The following is an 18,365-nucleotide window of genomic DNA, read 5'->3' on the forward strand; positions in this document are numbered from 1 at the left end:
ACAACATATGGAATGAAACGGGAGCGGGGCAGGATTCAGTTGTCTTTATCTCGGGATTTTGCAGGACAGGATTTTTTGGGGGGGGCAGTCACGTGATCGGGATGTGACGAGAGTATTTTCGTAGGCTCGGGATGGGATGAGAGCGACAATTCATTCCCGTGTCACCCTCTAACACACATACACACACACACACACACACACACACACACACACAGACAGACAGACAGACAGACAGACAGACAGACAGACAGACAGACAGACAGAGACAGACAGACAGACAGACAGACAGACAGACAGACAGACAGACAGACAGACAGACAGACAGACGTTTCCTGTGCAATTTGCTTTGGCTGTACTATCACCTAGGGTGCAGTCTGCCTCTGAAAAGATCAAGTACTGTTTGATCTGATGTTCAGATTATTTTTTTAATTTCTGCCAGAGCACATTTGGAAGACTGAGCATAGGGCTGCAAGATTAATCTAATTGCAATCGTGATGTCCCTCTGTGCGATTATCAACTGCAAAAATTGTGTGATTTAAGTAAGCAAAAAGGTGTGCTGTGTGGTAACGTGACAGCGCGTGCAGTCTCCACTTTACCAACAGTATTAACAACAGAGGAAGCCACTGTGTCTTAAGAAGCTTGGTGTTTTTATTGTTCTCTGTTCACTCACTTTACATCGTCTTTGCAATCTCTTTTTCCGACACTGCTCACGGTCACTCTCCTTTCTTGCTTCAACAATCACACACTGACGTCACTCACTCAGCACCTGACATTCTCGCTCTCACTTATGCCTGATGTATTGTTCTGTGTTGAATCTATATGTTGAATCTGCCATCTGAATAACGTACCCCATGGATGTATTAAGCGATATCGTCGTAACAACGTCCACAAAAGATATGACGAATCAATCTGTTTAGGCAATAGCGGGTGTGTCGCATATGGTAGAGGGTTCCAGAGCATGCAGACTTCAAGAGGTTGTACAAAGTATATTTATTCTTAATCACTAGTTTATTATTATATTACAGCCATCTTAAATGCCATTGTTTATAATGTTGATGTATTTTGTAAGCATTTTAATTTTTTTATTTATTGTTCTATTTATTTCATTTGTACTGTTAAGCAAAGCAAAAATGTCTATTTTGATAAGATTTTTTTGTTATTTAATGTGGTAAAATATTAAGTTATTTAAAGTATTGCACTTTTTTATGGGTTTTTTTGTATGCCCGTTTAACTGTGTATGTTCAAGTTGAGAAATACACATTTCAAAATGTTAGTATTTTGTGCATTTTCCTTGATAATCAAGCAAGTGGACTCATGCTACCATTATGTCGCAATCGCAGTATTGTAAATCGAAATATGACTTTTTCTCCAAATCGTGCAGCAGGTAAATATCCAAAAAGGACAAAGAACAAAATTACAGACTGAGATCCATCTATAAATCAGGTAAGAATGTGAAATTTTCTTTCTTGTTTATAGCAGCTTTAAAACCGTTAGGTACACAACAGGTACTCAATGTTAATGACATGACAAAATGGGAAAAAAGGGAAAATATAACAACTTAAAGCTCCCATATTATGCTCATTTTCAGGTTCATAATTGTATTTTAAGGTTGTACCAGAATAGGTTTACATGGTTTAATTTTCAAAAAACACCATATTTTTGTTGTACTGCACCGCTCTCTCTCACTGCTGCAGATCCTCTTTTCACTGTGTTCAGGTCTCTGTTTCAGCTACAGAGTGAGACATCTCTTCTTCTGCACTATCTTTGTTTGTAGTTGCACATGCGCAGTAGCTAGGTAAGGATCATGTTAGCTAGCTGTTTCCATAGACAGTAAAAGAAAGGCTGTTTCTCCAACTTCGGTCAGTTACAAGGCAGGATTAGCCGGGAGACTTATTCTAAACAAGGGCGCACATGTAAGTAGTTATTTTGTAGATTATGGTGAACTTGTGTGTGTTGTAGCAGTGCTTTGCCATTGAGAACGAGGTAGCATGCTAGCGTTAGCATGCTAGCGTTAGCATGCTATCGGTTGAGGATAGCCAGCTCGTTTCGGCTAGTGACGCAGAAAGCCGTGCAGATTTTGAACAGCTCACCCAGAGACTGAAGGCAGAACACATTCAGAAACCCGTATCTCACTCAAAATAGCATGGATGTTTTTTTTCAAAGTTTGTATGTGTGTGGAAGCACCAGAGACACAAAATAACACCCCAATTTTTTTCATAATATGGGCACGTTAAGCTCTGCAGCTCACCTCTCCATCAGGTCCAATGGCACTGGGGCCTTCGCCATCTCCATCCGCCATCTAGACATGGAAACACATAAACCCATTTAGCTGACATGTATCATTACAAATGTTGTTATTCTATATAAAAGTAAGGTATGTTTTAAGTATAGGTAACAGCAGCATTGATAATCTCTGAGTAATGGTGGCTATAATAGGGGCTATAACATTGTTTCCTCCATCACTCCGTTTAAAGAGCAAGGAAGAGCTCTCCAACAGGATTATCAAGGGTCATGTAGGGTGCTTTGTGTCCAGTCAAAGACGACACCTGATGAGTTCAATGATTCGTTCTGCCTCTCTGGCAGAAGGTGTGTAATTATGTCGGGTACTCTCAGCCCACCGTGACATTGAGTTTGAGACCCTTTTAATGCTCTAAGTCACAAGGAGGTAATGTGATCCTTGACAATTACCACATTGTCATTCTGGAAGAGGCTTAAAATAAACAAAATAATGAACCATGAGATTAAAGTGCTTTTAAGGCATAATTCGTGCCACAGTTGGTGGTCAGTGCTCCAAGTTGGATTGACTTTATGTAAGGACAGACACACAGCAACACTGAAAGAACATGAGCCCCAACCTCATTGTACTGTGTTTTGACCAAAAAGGAATAGATTTTTCAGAAACCAGCAGGATACAAATCTGACATCTGTCAGCATAAAGCAACATCCTGTAAATGATCCCCATTTGACCATTTATCTTCCTACCTTCTTTTTCTTCTTCTTCTTCTTCTTCTCCTTGGCAGCTTGGGCAGCTTTGTGTTCGTACACCAGGGTTGTGAGGTTGGCCACGTATTCATCCGTCTGCTGCAGCAAGTAGGCCAAACGCTTGTCCTTCTTTTGGTCAATTAGTTTTCGGTAGCCTTCCTCATCTTCGGCCTGAGTGTGTGTGGGGGGTGACAGGAGGTTAATGGCGGAAGAGGACCACAACTTCTTGAGGACAACAATCGGCTAAAAGTATTATCTATAGCTTGATAATATTCATTCAAAGTAGGGCTGCACAATTAATCGCAATTGTATCGAAATCGCAATATGGACTAGTGGAATATCCAAATCGCAGGGGGGCGCAATATTTGTTAATGGCAAAATATGTGTCAAACCATTCTGAATGAAGTATTGTGGTGCTGCAGAGACATCCCAGCCTACAAATCATATACTACAGACTAAAGAAAAAATCTTTGTTTGGTACAGATCCTCACTTCAATCAATTTAATTTCTTTCAACGTTAATTTTCAATGAAAATGAGAATACTGGTAAAAAAAACAATCATTCCATCCAATATCGTGAATCATATCGCAATCACAATATCAGTCAAAATAATCGCAAATTAGATATTTTCCTCATAGCGTGCATCCCTAATTCAAAGCCAGTTAGATCTGTAGCTCTGGTGTGCTAATGTATCGATCTAATATACCAGATCAGTGTTGGAGCAAATACGAAACATATTAAATCAGGATCAGTTATCTGTAAGACACCTATTCATTAAATACTGTCACTGTCATGAATAAATACTCTCTACTTAATACAAAACTTAAGGTTATATATATAACCCCAGTTCTCTGATAAGCATGAGTGAGTATCTAAAATGTTTTATAGACAGGTGCCTCAGATAATAAACTCTGACTGTAAAAGAACCAAAAGTTTCACCGTTATCAGGTAATAACCGTATGGCACATAGGACTGTGAAACATTTACTTTTAAAGGTGTGATATAATGTTTATTTATATTTTAAGCTCTTACCATGAGTCTCCTCATCCTCTCCTTCTCGATTCTCTCAGTCTCCTTCTTCTGTTCCCGCTCTGTGTTGGTGTGCCAGGTGGCGATAGCTCGGGTGAGTTTCTGCATTTTACCGGACACTGAGCGGTGATATTCTTTAAAGTCCTTTGCATGCTGAAGAATACTGTTGAGATATTCCTGAAAAACAGTCACAAAACTTGTTTTAGTCTAAATGCTAATTTGCTAATGCTAAACAACATGGCACACAAGAAAAGATCATTATGTGATGTGTCGCCAAACTCCACTTTCTTCTTCAACTGTTTAATGCTGCCGCCTACATTTCGGTTCTGATTTTGGAGGTCCACTGTCAAGAAATAGACCACTGATGTCTGTTTTAATGTTTTCTCTTTTTCTTGACTTGAAAACATTTGGTAAAGTAGTGGAAATAGAAAGTAAATTGGAAATCGAAAGTAATAGTGATTCGCAACTATATTCTGTATGAAATCACAGTTATTATGACAGCGCTTGTTTCCAGGGCATTGATGAAAAATTAATGCAACAACTAGAAAAACACACATTGCAAAACTGTTCTGCTGCTGCACTGGTTCAATACTAAAGACTAAACTGGACCATTTTGTTCCTAAACCTTAAAACCATCCCTGACACAGTGCTCTCCTCTGAACTTGATTATAAACACTGTAGTGTGGATCACCTGATGTTTCTGTCTGCGCTTCTTTTCCTGCTCGAGCTTCTGCTGTTTCTCCAGCTTCTCGGTCATGCGTGCCTCCCTCAGCGTCTGCCGCTTGCTGCGTCTGTAAGCCTTGGAGTTGAGGGCCGTCTCCAGGGTTGTGTCTCGCCTCATACATGCCACCACGTCCTGTCTCAGCTGGAGATATGCACAGATTAGGTATAGCAATGTCGAAACTGTACAACCGTAAACTCAAACAGTAAGCAGACTGTCAGGATCAAATCTGGGGGGGGGGGAAGTGAAAGAGCAGCGCTTGTCCCTCCCTTATTACCACCACTGAGGTGCCCTTGAGCAAGGCCCTTAACCCCAACCGCTCCAGTGGAGCTGCTCAGTGGCCAGCAGATCAGACTGTGGTTGTACTGGGCAGTTTCCAGGTATGAATGTGTAACTGTGTTTAGCATTACCACGCTCGCTGGGTTGGAATTAGAAAAAGTGGCGGTGTACAAATACTTGGGTGTCTGGTTAGACAGTTCCCTCTCCTTCCATCAACACATAGACCACCTTCAATCTAAAGTTAGGTCTAGGCTCGGCTTCCTATTCCGCAACAGGGCCTCCTTCACTCATGCTGCCAAACTCGCCTTGGTGAAAATGACAATTTTACCAATTCTCAACTTCAGTGATGTCATTTATAGAACTGCCTCTAATTCTCTCCTGAAAAACCTGGATATTGTCTACCACATTGCCATACGTTTTGTGACCAGACCCCTTCTAACACACACCACTGCAACCTCCTATGCATTAGTCGGCTGGCCCTCGTTGCACACTCGCCGCTTAACTCACTGGTACCAACTCATTTACAAGTCCTTGCTAGGCAAAGCCCCGCTGTACCTAAGCTCACTGGTCACAATAGCTTTACCCACCCGCAACCTACGCTCAAGCAGTTACATCTCCTTGGTCACCCCAAAAGCCCACACCTATTCCACACCACTCCTTCTAGTTCTCATCTGCAAATGACTGGAATGAATTACAAAAAACCCTGAAACTCAAAATCCTAATCCCACTAACTGCCTTTAAAGCATGTCTGTCTGTGCTCCTATCCGATCACTGTATGTGCTAACTGCTCTCCATCTCCATCATTCATGCACTGTTTTTTTTTTTTGAACACCCTGTTTTTGCACACTCTAATTCCATTATCTCTATCATGCCCCATTGCATTTTTGCTCAGATGCACATCCGTACCTGCCCTTTTGCACCACTCATCTACTCTTCTGTATATTGATGGATATTTTCTACTCTTCTGTATATTGTATAATTCTGTTATACTTGCACTAACTGTATATTGACTCTTCACTACATTCAGCATTCTTATAGACTGTCTATCTATGCATATTGCGTTGTAACTGTTCTAAATCACTAACTGGTCCACAATTTGCAATATCTGTATTTTGACCCTTTAAGCTGACACAGACTGTCTATTAATGTATACTGTGTAAAATAAAAAATAACAAATCAGGGCGTTCCTGCAAAAGAGAGATTGCCTCTCAGTGAACCTTCAGTGAATAAATAAAGGTTGAAAAAGAAAAGAAAAAAAAGATCCAATTAACAACAACTTGGAGACAACTTTGTATTATGGCGTTGTGGAGTTGCTGGGGAACTTCATTAGAAGATATTACAAATCTGGAGGTGGCGTGAGGCAAAAAGCAAAATGAGATCCTAGTGAAATTACATTAATGACATTTTACATGATGTGCATCAAGTTATTTTGTAATATTTATTACACACAGTTGACACTGGAGAGACTTAAGGAAACAACTGCCACAGATATATTGCTTTGAACTGTCGAGATATCACTAGGATGGAAATTTGTATAAACTGCATTATTATATTATTATACAGAAGAAAAAAAAATTCATGTCACACCTATTTGGCTGCTTAAGGACTTAAATAGTTCATAAAAAGTAAACCCCAGGTAAAAAAAACAACACCTACTGTGTGGATTCAAAGAGCATGAGTCAATGAGGAAATCAGCAATGTGTCCTGGTAGAGTGTCAATGACTGAACTCCCTAAACTGTGAGTTATTGTGGGTAAATTAATATTCTGTGCAATCACATTTTACATGAAACATAGCAACTGCTGTGTACCTGCCGCTGGAAGTTAAGAAGACGCAGTGCCTTGAGCTCAACTGTGGCTTTAGTCCTCAGGTCGGGGGGCAGAGAGCCTGGCAAACTTTCCAGTTCCTGGATTCGATGTGCAATCCGAGCCTGCAACCTGAGGAACATCATGACGATGGTAAATCAAACTGTAACAACTCTAACAACTACCCTGGAAAGACAACATAATTAATGCACTCTTTTGACGGCACCATCTCAACCTCCTCAGTCTGGATGGCAAAAGTGCCTCATCCCTCCAAGACAAGAGAAGAATGTTAAAGCATACGTTCACGCTGGGATACACAATTGTCCTATAAAGGGATGAATAAAGTTGTTCTATACTGAATTAATTTAGCCAAACTTTCCTGATTAATAACTAGCTAATAATGATTAGAAGTAAAAGAGTATACGTTTAGTGAAGCCCAGTTTCCAAACTTCCAAAGTGTCAGTGAAAATATCAAGGCTGCAATTATGGATCTTCTTCAGAAATCTTGTTTTGTTTTTGTTTTTTTGCCTTGAGTGAATGGGACAGTGCAGAGGAAGGCTGGAAACAATTGGGGGAGGGGTATGAAATGCAACAAAGGTCGCCAGCTGGAATCAAACCGGGAACGTTGCAGTTATGTGGTGTGCACCTAAACCCTTCAGCTATCAGGAAACTCTCACTTTAAAATTGATTAAGTTATTGTTTCATTGTTTAGTCAATAAGAAAATTGAAATAAAATGTAAGAGAAAGTCCATCATAATTCCCTAGACCTCAAGGTGGCATCTTAAAATGTGTTGCTTTGTCCAGTCAACAGATATTCAATTAAAAATAATATAAAACATTATACATTATAAAATCCTCACATCTCAGAAACTAGAGCCAGGAAATGTTTGTTATTTGTGGTTGATAAATGACTTACACAATTACCAGACTATCAACACTGTTGATGATTAATTTGGTGTTGATTGTCTGATTGATTGACTGATGGCAGATATTAGAGCAGTGGCCTGACATAATCAGAAGCCTTATGGAGGTAACCAGTATCATCATAATCTGAATTACAGCTAGACAGATAAATCTGCCAGGCTAATATATATCGGCCAATGTTAGCTCACTGCAGATACATCGGTATGGGTGTATATGGTGGCCGATAAGTAACACAAAATTGCAGTACAGAAATGCCAAACTGCAGTGTCTGCGTTACACAGTCTGATAGATTGATTGACACAGATTGTTTATGTTATGTGTTTATGATTACGAGAAAACATTGGCCAATATATTGTTATCAGATTGTTTTATTTTATTTATGTTTATTTGTATAGGGACAAGTATGTAGCATAGAGCTATGCCACAGACCACAGCATTTATAGCTTAAGCTAATTTGCAATGCACCTCCCTAAATGGACCTTTTCTTTTCTTTTCTTTTCTTAAATAAAATAAACTCAACACTTACATGAAAGACAGTAGAGAACTTATGTATCTATCTATCTAAATAGATACATACATGCAAACATGCAAAAGTCACAAAAGAATACAGACAAAACAATACAAAACACAGACTAAAACAATAAATGATTAATAATAATAAATGAAACTGCCAAATATCAATATCAGTATTGGCCTCAAAAATCCAGTATCAGACGGGCAATAATCCGAATTTCTATATTAGAAATAAATCAGTGATATACTGTACTGGTGTCATCTTTTGTATAAACTACCCAGCCATACAAAATCTTATTAAGTTTATACATTTTAGGCAAAGAAGTGTCTCCCCAACTATAGGGGAAACACTACTGAATGGTGTGATATACAATCACTTCATGAGGAATCTTTTTAGTACTGGTTATCAGTTGTTCCTACTGTTATGTATTTGGCTTTCTAAAGAACAGGTGTATGAACAGTTTATGTAAGATTCCAAGTGCTAGTACAGTTTTTGGATGGTTCACCGTCAGAGGCAGTTTAGTATCTTTGTACAACTATAAGAGCACAGCCTTGGCCTGCTCCTACGTTTCTGTCTGCTAAATTTATGACAGGTACGCTGCAAGTTGTTTACTTGTTCCACTCATTACAATTCAACAACAACTGCTGATATTTTTACCGGTCGTCAAAAGTGGTTCAGGAAAGCAGCTTACTTCACCTCATACTCACCCAAGGTAAATAATTTCTCTAACTTTACTGTTTTGATTACTCAACTGTCAGGGGGCCTCAGAAGTTTATCAATAAAGATAAAGATGTTTTTTTACCCAACAGTTTCACTGGGGTGCTGTATGTTTAGATGGCCTAATTTGACAGACAAGGTGAAGAGAGGGCAGCTCGCTCTGGTCTCTGAGCATTTCATGACCAATGCAGCTTGTCAAGGGTGATCTGAGAGGACGAAGAAGAGCCTTTGAAGTTGTATGAAGGAAAACAATAAGATCCAGGGCTGTGCGCCTTCCTCATATTCCCATCAGGTGTCTCTGTTTTTTATATAATGATTCGGCCTGTAGGCTAATATCACAGTGGATATCAGCGTTGTGATTGTGTATGCACAGCACCTTTACCAAAGGCCATAGGCAGTCCAACACAAAATTCTCTTCACATTATTAAGTTCACAGGTAAGATATTTTAGTTAAGCACTTTGCAGACATGTACTTCCCTCTGGAAATGCGTTGGCCTTGAGTCGTTCACGGTCACAACATGAATCTGACTGAACAGGACTTCATTTCTGTAACACTTCCTTTGCATCTTAAGTCTCAATTACAGCAATTTAAAAGACAGGATACAGCAGATACGAGGTTCAGCACCTATCTCTGTCTCTGTGTGCTCCTGCATCTCTAACATGTGTGTGTCTGTCTGTAAGTGACGCAAACGTCTCCTGATAGGTTCTGCAATCATGCACCTACTTCGAGCCATGCACTTAATAAAAATGTTCCCACATTGGAGAAAATATCAGACTCCATCATGCACAAAAAAGCCTGAATTCTCTCCCAAAAAAAAACTGCGGTTGCAAAAACATACACTGTGAAAAATACACCAGCATGCATGTGCACACATCTATATGGCATATCTCTATGTGCAAGATATTTGGTTGCTGTATTACATCTGATCACAACTTAAACTATTTCAACACAGAGGGACATGAAAAAATTATATTAAATTATACTTTCACTTGTTTCAGAGCTCCAAAAACTGTTGGGAGTAAAGAAAGAATTTTTTATGTTCGAGTATTTTATCCTTTAAAATGATTTTGACACGGATTCACTGATTGAAACACACACTTGAAGTCACCCATCTGTGATTTTTGACACCATAACAGCCTATGTTGAAATTAGGAGCCAAGAAAAAGTGTGATTAACAACTGACTTTCTAAATTTACAAAGCTAAAAATACCATGGCTGCCAAATAATGTTGATAATGGTAGGTGTTCTTTTGCATCAGGGTTGTAAATTACAATATCATATATATCATTTAGAAACACAATATCAAAATGACATGATGAAGATGTTATTTACTGACTGGTTTAATGAGTAAATGTAGTTTAAGGTAGCCCAGGGAGGTTGTCAAGACCTGTTCAAGAACCGTTCATGAATTGTATGTGCAGTCAGTGTTTCCATGCAGTACTGTATGATGACACCAGTGTTAAATGGGTGATAAAGATTGATATACCTGTACTCTCGCTCTTGCAGGATCCCCACTGGGTCCAGGCCCTGGGGCTTCTGGATTGGTGTAATGCGGTTCTGTTTCTGCATCTGAAGCATGGGGGACACCTGCTGCCCGGGGGGCTGAGGGGTCACTGAACTGCCTGGCATGGCCCCAGCTGGCACAGCCGAGACCTGAGGTGGTGCAGGGGACGGGCGTCCACTGGGAACAGGGGTGAGGTGCTTCTGGGCATTGGCTTGATTTTCACCACCCTGACCTAGAGACCAAAGACTTTGTCTGTTATTGGGTCACTTCTCAGTGGGGCAGGTGAATACAGACAGGATCGAAATCACAAAAGAATCATGAGAAGTTATTTGATGACAATATACTATGCATTTATACATACAACATAACGTACAATTATATTATATTACATACGTACAATTATTAAAAAAAAAAAGAGGAAGTGACATCTGGATCTGATGACTGTGCTCCTGATGCATGGGTAAGTAAACACTGCTTTGTTGAAGTTCATTTAAAAAGCCTTCAACCACACACCAGTCTTCTTCTTGATTTTTGATCCTGATGATGTTGTTTCTAATCTTATGCAATAATAAAGTTTTTTGTTTTTTTTTACTTTTGTACTTTACAATCAATATCTTAGCTGAAAACAATGTTCAGCTTGTAAGTCTACCATGGGGCTCGACATGGACAGATCTGCAGAGAAAGTGACTCCATTTGCCCACACAGGTAGGCAGGTACATATCAACCAGGGTTTCTTCAGTTCAGTGAAACAAGTACCAATATTTTTTTCATTTTCACAAACGGTCTGGCAGTGCAGCAGACACCTACACATAATATTACTGGCCTTTCCCCTCCAAGGCCTTGCTCCAAGAGAGCTTCCCTGTTTCCATATGTTTTCCCTCACTCCAAGGTTCCTCTTTAATCTAGATGTAGACATCTTTCAAAAAAGTTTGTTTCCTCACCTGGGACCATTTTGCCATCAGAGCACCTTCCATGACCTATTGCTGTTTTGACTACTATAAAACATTAGGAAGTCAATGCAGTATTTATACCGTTTTGTACAGTTCTTTTTGTATCTTGCTTTTTTTAAATCTCATTTAATTGATGTGTATTTGACTATTATTTCAGATTTTCTTTAAATATTTGTTAAACTTTAAAACAGGGATCTTCAACAGGGGGTCCGGGACCTTTAGTTGGTCCTCAGAGTCAATGCAGGGGGGCCTCCAAATTATTGTTAATTTTTGAAAGTTTTTTTCAAAAATAAATCCAACATTTTAGCAAATATAAATCTCCACTGCTTACTAGCCTATAGGTAAGTTAGTCACTAAGGCCGTCCACAGATACAGTTAATCCTAAGGATTCACTGTGCCACATGTATGTTTAACATTTAAACATAATTTATAAAATCATGCCAACAATTATTAGGATATTTTAATAACTTAGTATTATTAGTATTCTATGCAAAAAAGGTATGTATAAAGGCTTTAGGCTGCCCTACACATTATTGTAGGCCCAGTTTATTATGCAACTTAATTTTATACAATATATGTAGTAGTACTGATCTGTCTCTCTTTCAGTTAAGGGGTCCTTGGCTTAAAAAACACCGTTAACCTGTACCTATATGGTGAAAACTGTAAAATAATGCTGAATTTAAGTCATGGTTATGATTGAAAAAGTATCCACATTAAGCCACTAGACAGGGAATGCATACATTTCAATATATAAAGGATATTGCTGTATTATTTTTTCCCATATTTTCACACCCTATTTTTCATGTAATTTCAGTGAGACCTATAAACTCAGGAGGATCATATAAATTATTATAAGTATACTTTAAGAGCTACCAAAGAATAAAATCCATCAGAGGTTGATCAATCCTTTAATGTTAATGACCGCTATGATTCCTTCCACCAGGGACCCCTGGCATAAGGTCTTATGTTTATATGAAATATTTATAAAAATAAAAACTTACTTCAAAAGCTTGGAAATCAAAGAATACATTTTTAATTCCACCAAGAGAAAAAAAGAACTGAAAACAGCTGCTTCAGTGTCAAAGAACTGAAGACTTTTTAGACTCACAGACTTTGATGTTTCATCCTAATGGGATTTTTCACTATAACATGTATTAATCATTATATTTTGCCCACATTTCCATAAAATTACTGTGGGTGTTGCAACAGTATTGTACTCTGTCTTTAAATTATAGTTGTCCAGACGGGGCTGTCCAGACGACCAGCAAACCTATTCAAATTGTGTTTCGGGGGAGAAGTCTTCAAAGCCAGTGCTGTTACACTATATTTAAGTCAAACTTGTGTTGCAGCATTTTTCCACACTATTCCGCACAGTCTCATCAAAGAGAATCTGACGTAAGACTACACATCTGATAGCTGGGTGTAGTTTGGTCAGTCTCAAACCTTTCACTCACACATTAGATTATGGATGTGTAGAATAAAATGGTGTTTTGTAAGTCAAAGCTGATGCAGCTCACTGTGACTTTAGTCTACACTTGCTCTACACTTATACAGTACTTACTTACCATCAGACCAAGGCTTGGGTCCTGTGCTTTGATTGTGTCCTTGCATGGTTGGGGTAGGGCAGGGACTTGACTGGGGACCACCCAAAGGTGCCATTGGCATACCTTCCAACACAATAACAATTCATATTTTAATAATTATTTTTGCAAACTAAACAGATAATGTAAGCCTTTGATGGGACCTACAGTTTGAAAAAAGTGTTTTTAATTTCTTCAAAATGTTGTGATTCTGCTGTTAAAATTATCATTATTAAATATTAACAATGTTCTTGCATAGACTGAGCGATTATTTTATTAATTGTAAATAAATAAATAAAAAATCTGCAGATTAATCTTTGGTGAAAATAGCCATTAGTTGTAGCCTAAATATTTTGTAATTATACCCATCAATCAATACCATTATCCTTTGTATTAGACCTTTTTAAGACCACCCACCGCCCCCAAGAAAAATGTTTAGTGTTTTCCTGACAATATATTCTTATCCAGGTGGAATAACCTTTAATATCATTTACCACAGAAGGCCTCCAAAAATAGTGCAATAACTAGGGGTGCACCGACAAAATAGCTAATAACTAGTTTTGTTAGTTTTTTTCCCTCTGTCGCACGTGTGTCGCATGCTGGAAGAGTTGAGTCTACAAATAAATAAGAATTCAATACATTACATCTATGTCATTTTGTCTTAGTTAGGAAAGTAATGTTTAGTTAGGAAAGTCTGGTGCCTTTACTCTCTTCCACATGGTGGAAGGAAGGTATAAGCTGGAAGGTATACAGTGTATTATATAATTCAACAACGGTATCGGATCGGTATCGGACAGATACACAAAGCCCAGGCATCGGTATCGGGACTGAAAAAGTCAGATCGGTGCATCCCTAGCAATAACAGAGTGAAATCTCATCATATATGAGATTATTTTCTAATATTATAAGCAACATTTATAAAAATGAATCTTAGAAATCCCCAAAATGTTGACTGTTTATTTGATATCAAAATTGTGATTCTTACCATGAAAAACATTTCCGACAAATAAAAATGATTTGGATTTGAGAAGCTCAAATTGATCAAGATCTCTGGACATGAGTACACCTGTCTTCTCAGTGCAAGCTGACACCCAGGCAACATCAACTGCCAGGTTACATTACAGGTGTTGGTGCTCTCAGCTCAAAATCTTGGCCACGTTGAGATATGAACCGATCCACGTATTGAGGTGGCCTGACTACCATTTCATGGAGGACACAGAGCCTATATTAAAGTGTCAAGTGTGGTCAGATCTGTTGTATCGGGTAACAACGTCACACTCGCTGTAAAACTGTATCAACTTACCTGGAGGCCTGTTGTAAGGACTAGCAATCGGTGTCTGCTGCTGCGGCTGCTGTTGTTGCTGCTGTTGCATTGTGGGTAGACTCCTCTTGCCCTGAACAGCCAGTTGGAGGTTTTCAGGCAGGGGTTGCCCACGGCCTAGGATCTTGTAGGCCAGGATTTGAGCTCTGAGCTGCTGCAGCTGGACCGGACTGAAAGCAGAAGGTCCCCGGCCTTGCTGGCTCATGTTGGACATGTTGGGCACGGCTGACTGGGGATCCATCGGCATCATAGGGCCTGACTGGGAGGGAGGCATGTGGGGCGGTGTGGGTCCCCTACCACCTCCTGACATGGGACTAGAAGCATGCTCGTGGACACCCATGGGGGATGGATGGGGGGATATGTATCCTACAGTAGACAGGAAGGAGTTTTAATGATTTTACATTATCGGAGCCCATTTTAGGGGTCATACAACTGAGCTAAGGGGGCGCAAGAAAAAAAAAAAACAGGTTATTTCTTTAAGACTTTGCTAATCTTTGCTTTTTTCTTGTTAATGACTGGGTTATTTTTACACTTTCAACCTGTCAAAGGTATTACAATAAAACTGTATGAGTATGAATAATTACCATTTGACTGGCCTGGTTATAATCTGTATATATATGCAAACTGTCAATAGGGATTGTTTTAAGGGGACACAAGCTAAATAGGTTAGGAACCACTGCCCTAAAGCACTACTACTCAAGTTTCTGATGCTACTGAGCAAAAGAAAGGTACCTTACTACAAACTTAATAAAACAATCATAATTAATCGTGCCTGCTTAGACAGCCCACTGGTTTAGTTTCAAAAACAAAGTGATAAGATACCTTGGCTGTGCTGGTCCATCGGACTCTGTGGAGGCCCCATACCACTATGCAGAGATCTCATCCCAACACCTTTCATGTGACCAAAGTGCATCGCATCTGCCATGGTCTTCTCATTCATACCCTCCATGGTCTGAAAATAGAAAAAACATTGTACACACTTTTTACCTCAAACTGCGATTTCTAATGCAACCCTAAAATCAACATCTACAAAACTGAATGATGATAAAATCGTCATACATATTAAAAATTAAATTAATATTGTTGGCATTCAAGTTAAATGACTCATCTCACCTCTTGCGCAGAGCAAAACCACATTTCTCTTGCTATTTATCATCCATCACATTTTTGTCAAAAGGTGATCACTGGGCGAAAGAGGGAGATAAACAACTGGCTATGTAGCTATATTTCTTAGGTGCTACATGCCAAAATTGTCAAAACGCTCCAGCTAAACGCATATATATCTAAAAAGAAGATAAAAACACAGACAAGCAGAGATATACTGCCCCTTGTAGATTTCCACACATTGTCTGAATGGATTTTTCAGTTTGAATTGCTTTTCATTTATTTAGGTATTTGAACTGTCAACAGATGATAAGTGACAAAGAAAATTATAGGCCAACACTTTCTAAATTACATTAAATATATTTTGGTATTTCTGCCTTCAGGCAACATATGCACAGATGTGATATATCTTCAATAACACAATATAGGTTGATATATCAGTCTGCCGCTTTTGTAACAAGTGTCTAATTAAAACTTAACAGTAACAACTAAGCCTGTTGAGGACATCACAAAGATATAAAATAACTACTACAACACTGTCCTTGAGCAGGAGTGCCTTCAAAAAACTCCTCACAGCAGAGGGCACACTGTACCTTGTGCATGGGATACATGCTGTCCTGAGAGTATTCACTTTGTCCCTGACCCTGCATGCCATGAGGTGCGTTGGGTGTTCCAGGTCCAGGACTGGGTCCCATCATACTGTGAACAGAGCCTGGTGAGGGGTCCGGTCCAGGGCTAGGGCCCAAGATGGGCCCTGGGGATAGACCTGCCCCTGGAGAAGGGCCAGGATGGGACATACCACCTGACGTGTCTGAAGGGGTGGACATCTACTGAATTGCTGGGAGCATACCAGACAGCTTCAGAGGAAAAAGGAGGGACAGGATTTTAATGCCATGCAAAAAACACAAGTCCAATGCTACCATACATGTAATGTATTTTAATATTTAACTGTTGTTTAAATTGTCTTTCTTTTCGGTTTTGAGTTGCATGGCATGTATGAGATAAATTAAATAATGCTTCTCTTTGTCACGCTGCTGCTTCATTGGACATGATTTCATTGTATAGGTGCTGCTATTTCTGTAGCATTTATGTGTACATTATTATTTTAAGCACTATGCAGTAAAAATATTTGCTTTGGGTGTTACAACGTGTGCCATATACTCTCACCGTTTAGCATGTCATTCCCCATGTATCTCCCCTCTCCACTGTCTACTGTCAATAGAAGTAAAAATCCATAAAGAATATGTAACCCATAGCTAGTGCTTCACATCGGCAGAGCGTGCATCTTTAGGCCTGACAGGTTTAAATGTATTAAAATAAACTTTTAAGTCTCACTATAATGCGAAAAACCCTGAGTAACAACAACTACAACAACATAATAAATAAATCATCCATAACGTATACTTTACAGACATACAGAGCTGTATTTGGTATGTGGACAGCAAACCTTTTTGTAAACAAATGTCTTCTGTGGTTATTACTGCCAACTGCTCAGACTGTACCATCATTGCACATCTTTCCATCTACCATAGCATCAGTCTGACTGACCACTTCTGTTTGTCAAACTACAAACTATCAGCCTATTACTTTCTGCTGTCAAACCACAGAGGCACATGGCTGCATAACACAATGACTCATCTCTCTGGTATTCTATAGTAAGGCTGCCAATACTTTAATTACGACTACTATCAATGCTGTCACCTCATTTCCAGCAGAGGTAAATGTTTGAAAAACAGACCGTAATTGCAGCGTTAAAACAATTCAACTCAACTCAATGGGGCTTTATTGGCATGCACCTTTCAATACAATGTTGCCAAAGCATCAACATACAATTTGTCCAAATATTCGGTCAGTAGACAATACATAGTAATATGAACATCAACACAACATTAACATTGATTTATATTAATTATTTTTACAGTATAATGTGTAGGTGTGTTTGTGTGTGTAAAACCGATGTCTAAATAAATCAATCACTAATAACAAACGGAATAAATAGCGCGATACAGGTTACATAGGTTTCATAACATTCGCGTCACATCGTTGTTTTCTGACATGTACGGTTAGTGACGTTAGCTTGGTAACTAACGGTATCACACTGTAGAACTAACGTTAACGTTAACTCTGATTGGATCATGGCTTCCCCAAAAACTGGGGGCCATCACGGATATGCAGGCAAGATCAATGTTTAAATGAAAGTCAAGCTCATGACATGACCTTGGCGATATTTAAAGAGACAAAAATCAACTTTCATATTAAATTTAGAAGCAAACAGTTCCACAAAACAAAACAACCAGGTCGCTTTAGGCTGTCTACTTCGCTCGATCGTTGGGGAACTTAGCTAGCTAACAGCTACAGTAGCTAGCTAGCTGTCGTTAGCTAGCATAGCAACTAGCCTACTAGCTAGTCCAGAATCTCCAGCTAGCGAACTGTCAGAAAGTTTGGACGGTTAGCTGAACGATGAGTAGTTACATGTCAATATGCATCACAAATGAAGCGCCGTAAGTGGATTTACCTTTCGGCTGAACTGTAACAGCACACAATTGGATTGAAAAATTGTAATGTTTCTTCAAAATATGACTGCTGTCCAAAAGTTCACTCCCCCTCAGTGTTGTTTTGCTGACATGTTCAAGTGTTTCTGTGTCGCCATTACTGATTTGTCAATGTCGCCGGAAATCCCGCCCCCCTCCACAGTGATTGGCTGGATCACACGACAATCTTCTTATTTTGTTTCTTGGTCGTGTATCTGCCTCTGTAACCACTGCTGTACACTTTCTGGTTGACTGACCATGACTGCAAACAAGACGATACACATGCAAAAGTTTAATACAAACTTGGAGATAATGTCAACCAGGATGAAATTAAAATAACAATGTAATAACTTGTGTTTAATACTGTGATAAGCACTAGTGCAAATGGGAAAGAGGTTTGTATC

General features: G+C 39.1%; 1 protein-coding gene across 3 annotated transcripts in view; it reads right to left on the reverse strand.

The window, feature by feature from the left end:
• Window positions 1-18,093, reverse strand: part of smarca2 (SWI/SNF related, matrix associated, actin dependent regulator of chromatin, subfamily a, member 2) — a 63,976-nt gene extending 45,883 nt beyond the window's left edge. For 2 of the 3 annotated variants that reach the window (XM_035996029.1, XM_031305195.2), the window contains exons 1-11: window positions 17,946-18,093; window positions 16,024-16,287; window positions 15,149-15,278; window positions 14,309-14,692; window positions 12,991-13,092; window positions 10,458-10,707; window positions 6,821-6,947; window positions 4,703-4,876; window positions 4,015-4,188; window positions 2,983-3,153; window positions 2,249-2,299 (exon numbers count right to left, since the gene is read on the reverse strand). In XM_035996029.1, the coding sequence (XP_035851922.1) occupies window positions 2,249-2,299; window positions 2,983-3,153; window positions 4,015-4,188; window positions 4,703-4,876; window positions 6,821-6,947; window positions 10,458-10,707; window positions 12,991-13,092; window positions 14,309-14,692; window positions 15,149-15,278; window positions 16,024-16,257 (1,797 nt within the window). In that variant the 5' untranslated portion in view covers window positions 16,258-16,287; window positions 17,946-18,093. The remainder of the gene's footprint in view (window positions 1-2,248; window positions 2,300-2,982; window positions 3,154-4,014; window positions 4,189-4,702; window positions 4,877-6,820; window positions 6,948-10,457; window positions 10,708-12,990; window positions 13,093-14,308; window positions 14,693-15,148; window positions 15,279-16,023; window positions 16,288-17,945) is intronic. The other variant, XM_035996032.1, reaches the window with a different exon arrangement.
• Between the last annotated feature and the right edge of the window lie 272 nt (window positions 18,094-18,365).

Source organism: Sander lucioperca, chromosome 2 (assembly GCF_008315115.2).
Source record: "Sander lucioperca isolate FBNREF2018 chromosome 2, SLUC_FBN_1.2, whole genome shotgun sequence".
In the NCBI taxonomy this organism is placed as follows: domain Eukaryota; kingdom Metazoa; phylum Chordata; class Actinopteri; order Perciformes; family Percidae; genus Sander; species Sander lucioperca.